Genomic DNA, 16,944 nt, shown 5'->3' on the forward strand with positions numbered 1-16,944 from the left:
GAGCGATTAAGTTTGTCAAACCGATAGCAATGACACTGTGTAAAACTAAATCAATTTGTTCTTGTCCAAATAGCCAATTGTTACCAAATGTAGTCAATGAACAACGTGAAGACAATTTCACAGAAATATTTAGCATGGAAAATGTTTCTTTCAGTAAACAGTTCTGAAAGTAGTGAAATGACTGTTCGTCCTTCGCATTAGACTCGATCAGAATCCGTAAAGCAAGAGTGCCCCCTGCGTTTAACATCTATAATGATGTCTGTGAACTGGTTTTACCTGTGTGTGATTGTGTGTCTTCCACCATTGCTAAGAGTGCTCTGGTCAGGCCCTCTCCAACAGACCGAGGCTTTAGGCTGCCCACAGATCTTACAGCGGAGAGTTACACTGTCGCCCCTGTCGCACACCATCTCACTCAGGGGGACCACGAACTCTGGGGGAACTGCTGTCAGCAAATTAGAAACTTACAGTCATTTGGCTCTTTCATTATGACACACAAACAATTTAATCTATGCAGAGAGATTTCCAAGAATGAAAGAACAATATTTTTACTTACCATCATAAATGTAGTTGGGATTCAAAAGCTGCAAAAAATGTTGAATGTTCATACAGAATGTAGAAATTGTAGTAAGCATGAAATTACATAAGTAATGATTACATAATCAATCATTAGACTGTTAGACTGAAAAGCAGTACCTTTACAGAAACCTTATTGGCTGATCCATCTCTAGACTTGCGATAGCCATTTTCTGGTTTGCTCTCTTTCCTTCCATCTTTGTCTCTCTTTTCGGACTTTCGTCTGATGCGTAGAGCTGTGTGCCACGATGAGGACTTCCTGAATGTCAAACAGCACTATTTTAAAAGAGCTAATTCAAAGTTACACTATAAATATTAGACGGCAAACAAGAAGTCAATATTGTTTTAAAAACAGTGGCATCTTTTAAAAACGTCAGAAGTGGATGCATTCATAGGCTGATTTTAAGGTCGATATGAACTTACTTCATAAACATTCATTTTGAGAATTCATGAGTGAACATTCCCTTATAGCAAAAAAATTGCCATACATTTTCTGATAGCAAAATATATTTTAAATATATGCTAAATATATGTTGTAAACAGTGAAGTAAATCAATTAAATATATTTTTGAAATAAAAAAATATATTTTCAAACCGTATCAAAATATATTTCAAAATGAATTTTAGGGACAAAAATACATTTCTTATCTTACAGTAGCTTACATTTAGGGTAAAAATGAATGGAATAGAGCAAAACTGCATTAATAATGATTTAATAATGCTTATTCGAAAAGATTATTTATATATATTTTTTAGCTTTTTTAGCTATTTTATAATTTAATTTTATTAAAATATGTTCATATGTTTTATAGACAACAAATAAAGTTTTTCTTCAAATGTGGCATACGTAAATGCATTTCTGTGCATTGAAATATATAGCTCAAAATGTATTTTTCTGTTCTTTTTGTTTTCATTAAATATATTTATATTTTAAAAATATATTTTAAAAATATACCAAAAATGGCCAAAAAATATATTGGTAGAAAATATATGTACACAAATATATTTAAAAAGTTTATTTTAGCATATATATATTTTTGGCTATGTATTAAAGATATGTTATATTATAATATATTTAAAGATTTATTTTTTGGCTATTTTTGTATATTCTGAAATATATTAAAACATATATTTAAAGATATATATTTTTTGCCGTTTGGGTTATTTCAAAGAAAGCTTCATGATTTTAATCTTTTTTTTTTACGGTTTTCAAAACCCAATCAAATTTTTGTGAATAAAATCAAGTCCTGTGTAAACTTCAAAAAATATTATGAAAAGATAATGTGTTTTAAGGCTATGTTGCTGCAGGAACCACTGTCAAAATATAATATAATATAATATAATATAATATTCCAACTAATAGTTTTATTTATATATAATTTTCGGCACTTTAACATGCAAAAGCTAGCAACTTGGTTAAAATATGGAAATCTGTTGGTTGTATAAACAACAAAAATTGCAAAGGTCAATTCATGTGATGCTTCTTCACTTTAGAAATAACTACTCTAGGGTTCCACAAATCTGGACCTGGAGGGCTGCTGCCCTGCAAAATTTTAGCATAAACCCCGATCAAGCTCACCTATGTGTGATTTCTTAGTGATTCTGAAGACCTTGATTAGGTTGCTCAGGTCTGTTTGATCAGGGTTGGAGCTAAACTCCGCAGGGCACTGGCCATCTAGGGCAAGATTTGAGGAATCCTGAACTAACCACTCTATAATCAATAATAATTAACCAATCCTTACTTGAGAGTTCCATCAGGGTAGTCAGGAATGATGGTGGAGGTGTGACCCAGAACGTAGCCGGGGATCCAGCCCTCGGCTGCTGGGCCTTGTTCTGTGGCGGCACGGAAAACTAGAAACATGTTTTGCTGGTTAGAGGCCAATATCTGCACAACCTCTCCTTGATACACACTGATCTCATCCTCCTTTAGAGCCACATAGTCCTGGGTCACCAACATGGTTGACACACTGCTGCTGCTGCTGCTTTCACTCTAAAAACAGAAACACAGCAAAACATTAGAGTAACAACTTCTAGATTATTTATGTTTGATTTAGTATTTCTGTATATGAAGTATGTTGAAGATGTCAGAGAGCAAGAAGCAAGCGAAAGCAGTTCTAGGAAAAGATTTACAAAGGAAAGTCATTTTAGTTTAAAACACTCTGTTGGTTAAAAGAGGAAATCTAACACCCTTAAAAAGCCTCTCAAAACTACCAGTGTGGTTGACTACCAGAAGTTGACAAAAATATATTTTATATATGAACTTAAAATGTAGTTTTTATAAAAATATACTGATGACTCTTTCCTCACTTATGTGCGTACCCAAATGTTTTGTCCAAAAATGATCTCTAGAATGAGAATATACCCCTCCCCCCATATCCCTATGCTTCAGACTTGCTTCTGACACAAGTGAAGTCTATTTGCTATTTTACGCCAACTTCCTTTTTCTATAATAGACTATTGTCAGCACAGTCAGTGCAGGATTTTATGGGGCCTTTAACACCCCCCAAGATGGATTCTCTTAAAAAGCATTTTTGAAATCCGTCAAAAAAAGTCATAAGCGGGTTAAAAAGTAAAAAAAAAGTGTTAGTAATTGTTAGTTGGCTGGTTTATGAGCTCCCAGTGCTTGCGCATTAGGTCTTCTCAGGCAGTTAGAGCAAGAAAATCCTGCCAGTTCAGAGCAGACAGAATCAGCAGAGATAGTCAACGGATGTACAGAGTTTCTGAGAAACTCTCAAGGAGTTATCCTGGTTAACAGTGTACGTTGTTAGTTGCTCAGCACAGTCAAACAGGCCAGTTAATATCCACAACAGCCTGTGAGAATCCTCTTTTAGTTCCAGGACAACGCACATATACCCCAGCAGGTTAGTATGAAGCCGAAGGTGGAGGTGAAGCAGGACTAGGCCTCACTGAAGCCAGGATCTAGAGTTTGGCTCTTACCCCATTGCTGTGAGTGGAATGCAGGGACTGCTCACTGGTGGAGGAGCAAGTACTGATGCGGTCCAACTCCTTACTGTGGGCGGAGTGCCTGCGAGTCTGACACTGGTTGCGACTCAACGTGTCACTCTGCTCTGTGTAAGAGCCGGGCCTGCCAGTAGGCGAGACTGGTATTGAGGCCCAAAACGGGGAACCTTTCTGGACTGTAAAGTTCTGAGGATTCAAGGGGGAGAGAATGGGCGAGGGAACTCTGAGACGGGGCTTTGTTAGGGTGAGAGACAGGGGTGTGACTGTGGCTCTTGGAATGAGTGTCCCTGATTGGGTATCCTCGCGTAGCTCCTTCAGGGGGCTCTCCAGAACCCGCATCCTAGGGACCTCACCGTTTAGATCCTGGTCAGGAAGAGGACACGTACCTGAAGTGCGGTCATCTGGGGCGGGGGCGTGATGATGCTGCACAGGCTGAGGGAGACGTGAAGAAGGTTGAGGGATTCGGGAAGCTCTGGACCGAGAGCCACAGCTGGGACCCATGGCAGAGCTGCTGCTACCTCCCGGAAGTCCACTGCTGCTGGGTCCACCCAGACTGCTTGCCCCAACATGGTTCCGTTGGTATTCAATGGGTGAAGTCAGTGCTGAGAAGACAACAAGAGGCAAGTGTAAATATTAACTCAGTCATAAAAGACATTTTGGCACATACAAAGTTTGGTGTAAATATGTCAAAGCTTTGGAGAGATACAGCCTCAGATGCAGTTTTTTATCTTTCCAGGAAATTCATTGATGCGTTAAATGAAAACCTTTCATATTTCAACACGAAATCCATAATTATTGTCAGCATTGTTCAAATTTAGTAAAAATCTGACCAGCGGTCTAGGAGGAGTTTGAAAAAGTAGGTTTTCAACATTAATCAAAATCGCGAACAGGAACTTTGGCCAATTTTACCATAATCAGTATTGATGTTCTCGGCATGACCTAAGGAATATGTTGAGATCAATTTCGTTACAATAGGCCAATTTAATCAAATGTTATTAGCATTTTTTGCAATTTGTTATAACACACACCAAGTTTGGTCTCAAAACGGCAAACTGTTGCAGAGATATAGCCTCACATCCATTTTTGCGTGCTCTTTGTCAAATTCGTTCACGCATTATTCAAGAACAGTTTGACTAATTGAATTCCATAACTTTATGCCAGCATGGTCTCAAGATGATCTGAGCAAATTTTGGTGAAAATTAGACAAACGTCTAGGACAGGGGTGCCCAAACCTCTTCATGGAGATCAACCTTTCTGTAGAGTTTAGTTCCAATCCTGATCAAACACCTGTCTGTAATTATCAAGTGCTCCTTCAGGTCCTAATTAGTTGGTTCAGGTGTGTTTGATCAGGGTTGGAGGACATGGTTTGAAAATGTCTGATGTATTTTTTAAAATAGCGAAAAACAAAGCCTTTTAGACCTTACAGTTCAAAAGTTATTAGCATAAAATGAGTAAAAATTTGGACAAGTGGTGGCGCTAAAGAGTTTGAGTTAGAGACTGCAAACTTGCTGTGGTTGAATGTCCTCTATCTGTGTGCCAAATTTCATAACTTTCCCGCAAGCTGTTCTATGGGCTGCCATAGACTTCCAGAGCGGGAGAATAATACTACTACTAATAATAATAACTCTAATAACGATCTTCAAACAACTCACTAGTTATTTTTATTAAAAAAAAATAACTACTTGCTTGATTGTCCAAATGACTAGACAATCTTAAAAGTGAATTTTCAAACAGAATATTTGAATATTTTCAACAGTGTTCTAAGTTGTCTTAACTATTAAACCTAGCTGACATCACTAATCACATAATCAGTTGTTGGAAAACTAGCTGCCCCATTACTGCAGTATTATCTTTAAATCCCAATCCATAACTATTATCTGTGATAACTATTCTCCTCCAGGAGGGCCACTAATCTGCTATTTAGCTCCAGTCTGAACCAGCTAATTAATGGTTCAGTACTGCAAGATACTTCTAGGCAAGTGTGTTGTGGGAGGCTGGAGCTAAACTCTGTAGGATTTTGGCCCATGGAAAGCAAGATTAGACAACCCTGATGTAAAGCAACATATGCGTTAGTTCACATATTACGTGGACAATTCCACAAGAGAAGTGTAAGCCAATGATGGTGATGATTAATAGTTTGTGGGGCTTTACCCTTACAACCTTCTGGTTAACATAAATTTACCACTAACCTCCCATTTTGTAACTTTTTTGAAAACTCTAAAATTGTGTTACCATTGAGGAAGTTTCTCTGGTTCTCCAGGATGCTGCTGATCTGCTGGATCCAGACTTGGCAAACCGCCCGGTTGGAGGAATGGAGGACATAGTGCTCAGTACTGCCAGTCGATGACCTTGAGGTCAAAATAAACTTACAAGGGTCACTGTCAGGACTCTCTTCTAGACCCAACCAACTGACCTGCAGAGCAAAGAGAGATAAGAGATAAATGTTTTTACTTGATATACTGTGTCTTGAGTGTTTTCTATAGCAGTGGTTTTGTCTACACACCTTAATGCTGTTCTTAAACAGATAGCCCGGCATGGAAAAGCCCTTCTTTTTATCCAGGGGTTCACTGAAGATAACTATCTGCTCAAAAAGAAAGACGCGCCTCTCTTTCATGCGGGAAAGGAGACCACCATCCTGGTCTGAGACCATGAAGGTGTCCTGCAGAATCAGTCTTCCTTGGGCTACAATTTTACCCTAAACACATACATAAAATAAACAATGCTCAGTCCTCAAAACAGTTCAAATTCTCTAGCATGTGCAAACATAAATACAACACTACAGTAAAAAAGAACATTCACAACAAGCACAGTCTAGTTTGAATTATTGTACCGTATTATTTGGAGGCAAGGTCACTGTTTTATTTGCTCAGATTGTAAATAATTTGTCAGGCATTTTAACTCTTTCCACAAAATGATGAAAATTCACTGTCATTCTTAGTTTTAGTTTTGGAGTGGGAAAAAAACCCCTTTGCAAACAGCTTGTGGACTTTCTGCTGATTTATGTGCACACAACTGTTATTGGCTGTGCTTTTTAGCTTTTCACATACATGCTTACAAACTTTTGTAAATAAGGTAAGAGAAATGCGTCTTACATCAAATCCTTGTAGGCGTCCAACATTCATCATGTCATTGCAGCGTTTCGGAACAACACACATCACCTCTACTGCTTTCTGTGAGAGAGCATATATATTTTAGAACTACATTTTAAAAATTTCTGAAGAAAACATGCCTGTTCCTTGTCTGTGTAAAATTTGCGGTAGGAGATTACTAAGGTGTTGCTAGGTGGTTTGCTAACCTAAGACAAAGGTTCCCATAGATATGGTTTGTAGATATGGTTCTGGTATGCCTCAATTTATGCCGCAATTCCCAGGCATACACTGAGGCACAAATTGAGACTTAGATCAGATTAAAGAAGTTCACTTCCAGAACAAAAATTTACAGATAATTTACTCACCCCCTTGTTATTCAAGATGTTCATGTCTTTCTTTCTTCAGTCTATAAGAAATTATGTTTTTTAAGGAAAACATTTCAGGAATGTTCTCTATAATAGTGGACTCCAATGGCGCCCCCAAGTTCTAACTTCCAAAATGCAGTTTAAATGCAGCTTCAAACGGCTCTAAATGATCCCCGCCGAGGAAGAAGGGTCCTATCTAGTGAAATGATCGGTCATTTTTTAAATAAGTTAACAATTTGTATACTTTTTAACCTCGAATGTTCATCTTATCTCGTCTCTGCAATGCACATGCGCAGTCTGTGTAATCCGGGTCAATACAGTTAGGGCAAGGGTGCCCTTCCTGGAGATCTACCTTCCTGCAGAGTTCAGCTCCAACCATGATCAAACACACCTGAACCAACTAATTAGGACCTGAAGGAGTATAATTACATACAGGTGTGTTTGATCAGGGTTGGAACTAAACTCTGCAGGAAGGTAGATCTCCAGGAATGGGGTTGGGCAAAAACTCCCGTCTCATTTTCTGCTTGCACGTCAAAATTGTCCTACATCACTGTTTTTCCCTTTTTTTGTACAGGGTGTTTGATCTTCTTTGCATGTTCACTTTGTAAACACTGGATTGCCACTTCTGCAGCGATGTAGGACAATTTTGAAGTTGGGGAAGAAAACAAGATGGGAGTTTTTCGACATACACTAACTGTATTGACCGTATTAAGTGGGAAAAAAACGCAGTTCACGCAGACTTAGACAAAGCGAGCGTTTGAGGTTAAAAAGTATATCAATTGTCAATTTGATAAGACCCTTCTACCTCAGCTGGGATCATTTAGAGCCATTTGAAGCTGCATTTAAACTGCCTTTTGGAAGTTCAAGCTTGGGGGCTCCATTGAAGTCCATTATATGGAGATAATTCCTGAATTTTTTCCCTCAAGAAACATAAATTCTTATTGACTGGAGAAAGAAAGACACAAATATCTTGGATGACAAGGGGGTGAGTAAATTATCTGTAAATTTTTGTTCTGAAAGTGAACAACTTTAAGTCTGATTGGCTAGAAATACTATACAGTTAGCAACATTTTTACTCCAGCTGCATGATTTGAGTAGCATTCATATTTGTTGCGTAAATTGTTCTGGATGAGTTACCTGTCAAAGTTAAATACTAACCCATGTCTTAACAAATACCCTTACCTCTAATTCTACAGTGTCCAAACCAGCCTTTTTGGAGAACTTGAGAAAGTCCTAAAATTAGAACAATGTAGAGAAACATCAATTTATGTTGGTAGACAATGATCTTTTCTCAACATCTATTCTTTACATAAAGATGGGTCTGTGGTAGTGGAAGGAATGACTACATTGCTAATGAAATGTCTCTGTCTGACCTTCAGCAGGAGCTGGTATTTCATGATCCGCTGCACTGGTTTAATCAGTAGATCTGTGATCTGTAGCCTGTGGCCCAACCTCTGTTTTAAATCCTGATGAAGATATAAAGAAAAGATTAGATAGTGTAGTTCTGAGTCTGTCTTCCTTTTTATGACTCATGTTTAAATGTCAGGCAGAATGTAGGCAGTGACTTGAGTCTTACCTCAAAATATGTGTCAATGTACTCTGAAACAATGTGCTCTGATTTGGGCTTGTTTTGGCAGTACACAATGTACATGTGAAGTCTTCGTTCCTGTAGCCAAAACAGAATTTCAGGCAAAGAAGGTCAAAACTTACTCATCTCACTAAGTAAGACTTTAAAAAAATGGATAGTTCCTGTCCTTGTATAATCATCCTGATTGGCTTTCCAATTGTGCTAAAATACACAATGTACTAACAGCTATGACTCAACTCTTCACTAAGCTATTGTATATATCACATAATGACCACTTTCTTTTAGTGCAAGTATGGCACATAAAGGAAAAAAAAGACTAAAAAATGGCATTCCAAACATGCATGCATGTTTTATTCTGTGGAAAGCAAAAAATGTATTTAAATAAAAAACTTCTGCTCACACAATAAACATCAGTGGGGTCAAAAACAACATTGACTTTCATTGTATGGACAGAATAACAAAAGTCAAGTCAGGTCAAATCCTTAATATCAGTTTAGAGCTGTGTGAAAATATAGTTTACATATTGCGACAATACAAGCAATCAAGCAGTTAAGCTATGTTATATATAGTACATATCACCCTACGTGAGTATACTGTATGTATGTGGATAAAAGTAAACATACGTATATATATTTAACTTTATGTAAAAAAAAAATTCAGCCGAGCTATATAGTATATATTGCTGAGCATGCTGTATGTATACAGGCTGCGCTGGGTAGTGACTGATTACATGTTATCAAAAATTCAGACAAATGTTTAGACAAACTATTAATACTTTGTTGACCAATTATCAAGAAATGCTTAATTTTGTTCAGTCTGTGGTGTTAAACAGTCACATTAGCAATTAAAGAAAAAACACTTAAGCAAAACATGGTCAGATCAAAGTGTCTGAATAATTTTTGGGCCCAAATTTTTATCAGTTTTGCTGGTAATTTTTGGGTATAATATGTCACAGTTTACTTTATTTTGTTAATATCACTTACATAAATGAACTATAATGAACTATAATGTCCTGCACCCACTAGTAAATGCCACAAAATATCAAAAATTATATTTGATGTCTGAATAATTTTCACTCGGTTTTTATGCACATTTTGAAGTATCGCATCAGAAACAAGGGATGGAATGCCACATTTCGAATAAAAATCCCTTAATTCACAAAAAAAGTTCTTACGCTCGCTTGAGGTGGTTTTTGACTTGTGCGAAAAAGGGTTAATGCCAATAATGCGAGATGGAAACGCATTTGCTGAATAAATTCCTCCATACGCATCAAAAAAAGTCATGTGACTTTGCGCTATGGGCCGGCAAAACCCGTTTAACCAGTGGACCGATCCCGTTCCATATCATCTGAAATGTTGTTATGGTCATTCTGAAATGCCTGAGCAAAGTCTGTCGTCAAAGTATTTCTGTATAATTGCCTCCCAGAACTGTCTTACACGACTGCGTTCCCAAACAGCAGGCATCCACCTCCGAAAGAATTATTGTGTTTCGTCTGCTGGCTCTGAGGCACAAGTAATTTATTATATATGAAAATTTCTATATTCAGTGGCTTCTCCTACTTTTCTTAGTAATATATAGTATCAGTTCATCAGGAAGTGATGATTTTGTTCTCTTTGACTTGTTGAATAGAAAATTGTTTTTTTTTTCACAAATGTTTTATGCAATATTCCAATTTTTGTGCACAAGTTAAATTCATAACTTTGGATGGAAACCTGGCTTGTAACTGTATATATGTATATCATTGGGTGATAATATACCTTACATAAAAACTAAAAACACAAAAACTTTTTTGAAAGCATTGACATTGTTTTAAAACACAGACATAGTTCAAAATATATATTGTGCCTCACAGCTTCTTTTAGCTGTGACTGCATTTCCTGCTTTATGGCTTAAAGGTGAAGTGTGCCATTTTTTGGGTGAAAAATTATCTCAGCATGATTAATATAGAGAAAAAAAGATGGATACAGCAACATTATGTAATGGCATGACTATCCTTCACCTTTAAGTTTAACACAATTGCATAATTTAATGATATCTGCCAAACCCACAATGAATAATTTCATACCTGTCTGATAAACAGGGGTGCGAGTCTATCAGGGTCTTCTAAGCACTTCTCTAGTTCACCAAGAAAGAAGCTACAAAGATGAGAGGTGTAACATTAAAGACAGGAAATGAAAGTAGGGGGTCTTGGTGGTTTTTACGAGAACAGAATCGACGTGTGTCACTTTCACATACTCTTTATGCCAGTCATAAATCTGGTGAATGTTCCCAAAGACGATCTTATCTTTGCCCTTCATGTCGTCAGGTACACCTTCCTCCTTCATCCTGCTCATGTAGCCCTGCAGGTGCCAAAACACATCAGTATGATTACCATGGAGACAGCTACACATAAAACGTGATCTCACTCGGTGACCATTCTGAATAAGTGGCGAATCGAAACCACTCTTATTTCCTGTGTCAACACAGCTGACACAAGGCATCATGTGTTAAACAAATCATGTAATCAATTCACAACAACAGTTGTGTAACTCCTCAAACAGTTCTGATTATTGAATGAATGTGTTCAGTTGTATGCGGTCACCATAGCGATCTCACTGCGGTATTTGTTAAAAGAACTGAATATAAGCCCACCTCCACAACTGCACCAAGGTCTCTCACGTAGTCTCTTTCCGTCTCCACCAGTTCCAGCAGTACATAGCTGAAAATGAAAGAGAGAAACACATTCACATTCAAATTAAAGAACAATTCAAGATGACAGGCAGAGTCAAAAGAAACACTGTTTCTTTTAGAATCAACACGTATCTGTAAAAACATTTCTAATTAAAAAATCTAATTAAAATGTACACAATATCTGAGAGTGCTATGCATTTTTATGCTTATTATAGTGCTTTTCAAGAGCCAGTGCTGTCTACGTGCCTTTTCAAATGACTCACACCAGCGTGCCTCAATGCACTGAACTCTACGGAATGAACCTTGAAGCTCAATGGACTCAATGGAAAGTTTTATAAATGAAAAGCTGAAAGTTCAAACTGTTTGCCGCTGACACAATACAATTTGTGTAGCTTATCATAATGTATAAAAAAATATGCTTCATGATCCCGTATATGCCTTGAACCAGTTATTGAAGTGATTTACATTCAACAAGAGCACTCCAAAACAGTACGGAGTCATTAAAAGAGTCACTCACATTTGAAAAGGTAATTTTACTTTATTTTTATTAAAGAGTACAACTTTTTTTGTTGTCTATTTTTCTTTTCTGTATTTATGTACCATACTAGCTAACTAAAAACCTCTGAAACCTCTCAGTCACTTAAACATTCCACACATGAGATTTAAAGGAGAAGTCCACTTCTAGAACAAAAATTTACATGTAATGTACTCACCCCCTTGTCATCCAAGATGTTTAAGTCTTTCTTTCTTCAGCTGTAAAGAAATTATGTTTTTTGAAGAAAACATTTCAGGATTTTTCTCCATATAATGGACTGCTATGGTGCCCCAAGTTTGAGCTTCCAAAATGCAGTTTAAATGCGGCTTTAAACGATCCCAAATGCGGTTGTAAATGATCCCAACCAAAGAAGAAGGGTCTTATTTAGTGAAACGATCAGTTATTTTCATAAAAAAAAAAAACAATTGAAATACTTTTTAATCTCAAATGCTCATCTTGTCTTGCTCTCCTTAAACTTGGTGTATTCTGGTCCATGACAGTTAGGGTATGTTAAAAAACTCCAGTCGTATTTTCTCCCTCAACTTCAAAAATCATTTTAAAATCATCCTACATCACTGCAGAAGCACCAACTCAGTCTTTGCAAAGTGAACATGCAAAGAAGATCAAACACCCTTAACAAAAAAGGTAAAACAGCGATGTAGGGTGATTTTGAAGTTGAGGTAGAACATGAGATAGTAATTTTTCAACATGTCATGAACTGAAAAAAAAAAAAAATCAGTTCAGTCAGATGAGACAAGGCGAGCGTTTGACATTAAAAAGTATATAAATTGTAATATTTTTATAAAAATAACTGATCGTTTCGCTAGATAAGACCCTTCTTCCTCGACTTAAAGCCGCATTTAAACCGCATTTTCCAAGTTCAAACTCAGGGCACCATATCAGTCCATTATACGGAGAAAAATCCTGAAATGTTTTCTTCAAGAAACATAATTTCTTTACTACTGAAGAAAGAAAGACATGAACATCTTGGATGACAAGGGGTGAGTACATTACCTGTCGCTTTTAATTTTGGTGCAGCCATACAAATACTGTGTTTCAGAGAGCTAATATAACAAACATTTAAGGAAAATATAAGAGGAGAACGCACTGTCGTCTCTTGAGGAAGCCAGTCTTGCGTTCGTCCATCTCGTCGATGGGAGAAGAGGAAGACAGGAGGGAGTTATCTGATGGGTTGCAGGAAGGGCTACTGCTATCTCCTCGCTCAACAGGGAGAGAACTCGGCCTGTCCTCCAGACTCTGAGAGAGAAAAAGTGGACAATACAAAAACATTCAATGCCAAAAAATGGACTAGTGCTGTGATCTCCTCCTACACCTCTGTGATCTCTTACCATTTTGCTTTTGACAAGTTCCTCAATGGCGCTGACCAGTTCAGCTGCACTCGGTGTCTCTGAACTGCTGGGACGTCCAGACAGACGGGAAGTAGCCTACGCAAAAAAGAAAAAAAAAAAATTAAGAATGCTCAAAAGTTGTATTAAAATAGGAATCACAAAAAGAAAAGAAAAGCATAATTTTGGCCAAGCTGGGAAACAATCAGCAAGACCTTAAGCTGGTTTACACTGTTTTTTTTTGTTTTAGCAGGGATATGCTGCTTACTCAGCAATTGATTATTGGCGTTAAAATCAGTGGTCACCCTCTGGTTATGGATACTGAGCTGGAAGACTATTCCAATTTAATAAATAATTAACAATGGATCCAGAGTTTAAATGTCAGCTACAAAGTCACTATAGACTCTAACATTCATTTATTATGTAAATCTGCAATGATGCTCACCACTGTAGTGTTCTGACACTGAAGGTGGAAACATTCCAGTCCAAATATAGCAATGGGTGTGGTTTCTGTATTTGGCAGCCAATCAGGGGGTGATTTCAGAGAGGTAGGGGCATATATGGGGGAATGGAAATAGGAACTTTGGTTTGGAAGATTTAGGTTGTTTTAGGTAAAGAGTAAGTGCACACATGGCCCATCGCATGTGATTGTACGCACTCGTGAATACTCCATTAAAGGGCACGTGAAAGGTCACGGACAAGGTCAAGGACTTTCTCAGTCTATAAGAAGTTGACATTTTAAGAAATGCTACTGAACAGGATCAGTTTCTGTACCTCAATAAATAAGTACTGGCAAAGCACAACTGAGGACATGTGGAGTATTCCAATAAATTAATGGGCAAGAAGGAAAATATATAACGAGGATGAGGAATAAAAATCGAGAAAAAAAAAATGACTGCAAAAAAAGGAAAGAGAAGGAGAAAGCTGAAGGAGAGAAAACTACATAGAGAGATAAGGAAACTGAGACAAAACAGAGGCAGAACAGAAATCAACATAATGCTGGAGAATATTAAGAAACAAAGAGAAAACAGACAGCAGTTAGAGAGGCCTATCAGAGAACTTCTAAACTATCATCATGGGGTCAACATGAAATCAGAATGAAACCACATTTACAACAGATTTTACTTCCACAACGTGACATTCTTCTTAGTAAAACAGTCCCTGAAGAAATGTTGGGTGAGTTTTGATTTGCATGGCAATGACTGGGTCGCTAAAAGTGAGAAAAACCAAAACTACCATCATATCATTTATAAACAGAAACTTAAAGATCTTCACAAAAACCTGTCAAAATGAAAGTTTACTCTGAAGAAACTGTGACAATAATATATTACTTAATGTAATGATAATACTACTATTAACTAAAACTATCATTATAAAAGGAATATTTTTACCAGAAAAGTTTATTTACCATAATTTATCTACCAGAAAAATCTAAATACACAATATAGTATTTCTGAAAAAAGTAATACAAAAAATAATAATAAATTAGTTTTTTATAAAATCAATTATTTTAACAATGATTTTGATTATTAAAATGTAATGAATATTTAAATTTGAGTGGAAAATAATGTAATCTATTTTGTGGGGCCTTAAAATGTAATTTTTGTTAAACTTTTAATAAATTGCTGTTGTTTCATGATTTTATGTAATTAGACATGCTTTTTGATTGATCATATTTCATTTAACCATTAAAACAGAGTATGGAAAAAAATTGGAATCCAGAAAAATGTTAATGTAAAAAATGGAATCTGGAAAAAAAAGTAAAACGGAATTTGGGAAAAAAATAAAACAGATTTCATAGGGCCCTAAAAGTGGGAGTTCCATACCAGAGGATTGTAGCCAGACCTGAATACAAATTTGGAGTTGGTTGTGAAGGACTGTTCTCTCCCTAAAACAGTGCTTGCATTTGTCTTTGTGGGTCTTTTTGACCAGGACATGGACACTGAAGGTCAAGTTTACCCTCAATATGAGCACAATAAGACCAGGAATATGTTTTAACAGCATACAGGTTCTGATTTCATGTTGACTTAAAGAAACACTACTTATTAATCGGTCTAAAACAGCATTTTTAAAGCAGTGATGAAATCTTAAAGTAAATCAATAATGATTTCCTTCCACAAAGTTATATTCTGGCATTTATTTACCTTGTCCTCCTGGGATTCCTGATGCAGAAGGCTGTGCTGTTGGATGGCCATAGGGGGCGGCAGGGGAACCGAGTCTGGCCCTTCCTCCCCCTCCTCCTCACCACAGCTCTGCATCCCTGAAGAGGAAGACTTAGAGAGAGTGCCACTGCTCAATCCCTCATTTCTCATCCTCTGTGAGGACAGAAGAAAGCCAGAAAGAGAAATAGAAAGGAGAGAGATAAACAATGTTAAGCTATGAAACAGCTTGGCAGCTGTGGCACATTTTTATACTAAAATAGATCCAGTGGAAGAGTTGCACTGTATTTATAACTGCTCTACACTGGAAACCGCAAGACATGAAAAACACTTTCAAATCATACACTTAAACACAGATACAACGCTACATTTACCGGGATACGAGTGGCAATTAACAAACTACCATATATATTAACTTGTCTGGGAGCTGTTTTAACCATTTTCACTGTTGTAATAGGACTCTTTTGGGCACTTTTTATTAATACTGCAAACTTTAGTCCTTAGTCCTACTATTTTTTTAATAGATCCCTTTTTTGGGATCTATTAGAAGTGTTAGATAATTGCCTAACACAAAAGTTTTAAAGTTTATTTCTGTACCCCCTCAGGGGATTCTTGATGTCACAAGTCTTCACTTTCTTGAGAATGTATATTGTATACACAAAAAAGAGAAAAATACATGCACAGAAGTCATAAAAGTCGATGAATTAGACGAAGCAGAATTTAAAGAAAAATTTGAAGGAGCAGAAGTCAGAAATAGAAGTCTGAGAAAAAGCTGAATATGCAGAAGTAGAAGAAGTTGAAGAAGAATTAAAAGAAGCAGAAGTTGAAGAAGAGGTTAATGAATAAGTTGAAGAAGTCGAAGAAAATGTAAAAGAAGTCAAAGAAAAAGTTGAAGAAAGCTGGCTGCACACTGGACAATTTTCAAATCTAAACCGATTTTAAAACCATGGGAGACCACAGACATAAAGGCAGTTTCAACCGATTTTTAACCTTATGATCCTCTGAACGTGCATGCTAGACTATTTGACCGCGCGACCACACAACTGTTGATTGTAGGAATGATTTCACAGTGATACGTGATTTCACAGAGACTTCCGAGATCAAACGTAGCTAGAGAAGAAAAACAAATGGAAGACAACCGACGTTGTTAGCTGTCTATCTCGGCACGCGTTCTGTGTTTCACAGTGAAAAACAAAGTATAAAAAAGAATATGGGTGATGTATTCTACTTTCGTGGCATTTTGGTGGCTGCAAAGTTTCAGCTATAGAAGCACGCAACATCCGATCATGTTTGATATTTATGATTTGAGTTTGGAGATGCTTCAAGAAGCAAAAGTCATAGAAGTCGTAGAATAAGTTGAAGAAGCAGAATTCGAAGAAAAAGTCGAAGATGCAGAAGTAGAAATCGAAGAAAAAGTCAAAGAAGAAGTGGAAGAAGTCAAAGAAAAAGTCAAAAAAGCATAAGTCAAAGAAAAATTTGAAGAAGCAGAAGTGGAACAATAAGTCGAAGAAGTAGAAGTTAAACAAAAAGTCAAAGAAGCAGAAGTCGAACAAAAAGTTGAAGAAGCCTGAGTCAAAGAAAATTTGAAGAAGCAGTTGAAGAAAAAGTCAAAGATGCAAAAGTCTTAAAAGTAGAGTCAAAGAAAAAGTCAAATATGC

General features: G+C 36.8%; 1 protein-coding gene across 6 annotated transcripts in view; it reads right to left on the reverse strand.

Annotated features, from left to right (window-relative positions):
• Positions 1–16,944, reverse strand: part of triob (trio Rho guanine nucleotide exchange factor b) — a 144,750-nt gene that overhangs the window by 8,058 nt on the left and 119,748 nt on the right. For 4 of the 6 annotated variants that reach the window (XM_051132386.1, XM_051132390.1, XM_051132389.1 and 1 more), the window contains 17 exons: positions 15,272–15,442; positions 13,131–13,226; positions 12,890–13,038; positions 11,208–11,274; positions 10,812–10,915; positions 10,642–10,711; positions 8,565–8,654; positions 8,362–8,454; positions 8,171–8,221; positions 6,627–6,704; positions 6,038–6,229; positions 5,767–5,947; positions 3,511–4,136; positions 2,316–2,563; positions 694–832; positions 554–581; positions 277–442 (listed from right to left, as the gene is read on the reverse strand). In XM_051132386.1, coding sequence (XP_050988343.1) covers positions 277–442; positions 554–581; positions 694–832; positions 2,316–2,563; positions 3,511–4,136; positions 5,767–5,947; positions 6,038–6,229; positions 6,627–6,704; positions 8,171–8,221; positions 8,362–8,454; positions 8,565–8,654; positions 10,642–10,711; positions 10,812–10,915; positions 11,208–11,274; positions 12,890–13,038; positions 13,131–13,226; positions 15,272–15,442 — 2,549 coding nt within the window. Of the gene's footprint in view, positions 1–276; positions 443–553; positions 582–693; positions 833–2,315; positions 2,564–3,510; positions 4,137–5,766; positions 5,948–6,037; positions 6,230–6,626; positions 6,705–8,170; positions 8,222–8,361; positions 8,455–8,564; positions 8,655–10,641; positions 10,712–10,811; positions 10,916–11,207; positions 11,275–12,889; positions 13,039–13,130; positions 13,227–15,271; positions 15,443–16,944 lie in introns of those variants that run through there. The other 2 variants (XM_051132388.1, XM_051132392.1) reach the window with 2 other exon arrangements.

This window comes from Labeo rohita, chromosome 16 (genome assembly GCF_022985175.1).
Source record: "Labeo rohita strain BAU-BD-2019 chromosome 16, IGBB_LRoh.1.0, whole genome shotgun sequence".
In the NCBI taxonomy this organism is placed as follows: domain Eukaryota; kingdom Metazoa; phylum Chordata; class Actinopteri; order Cypriniformes; family Cyprinidae; genus Labeo; species Labeo rohita.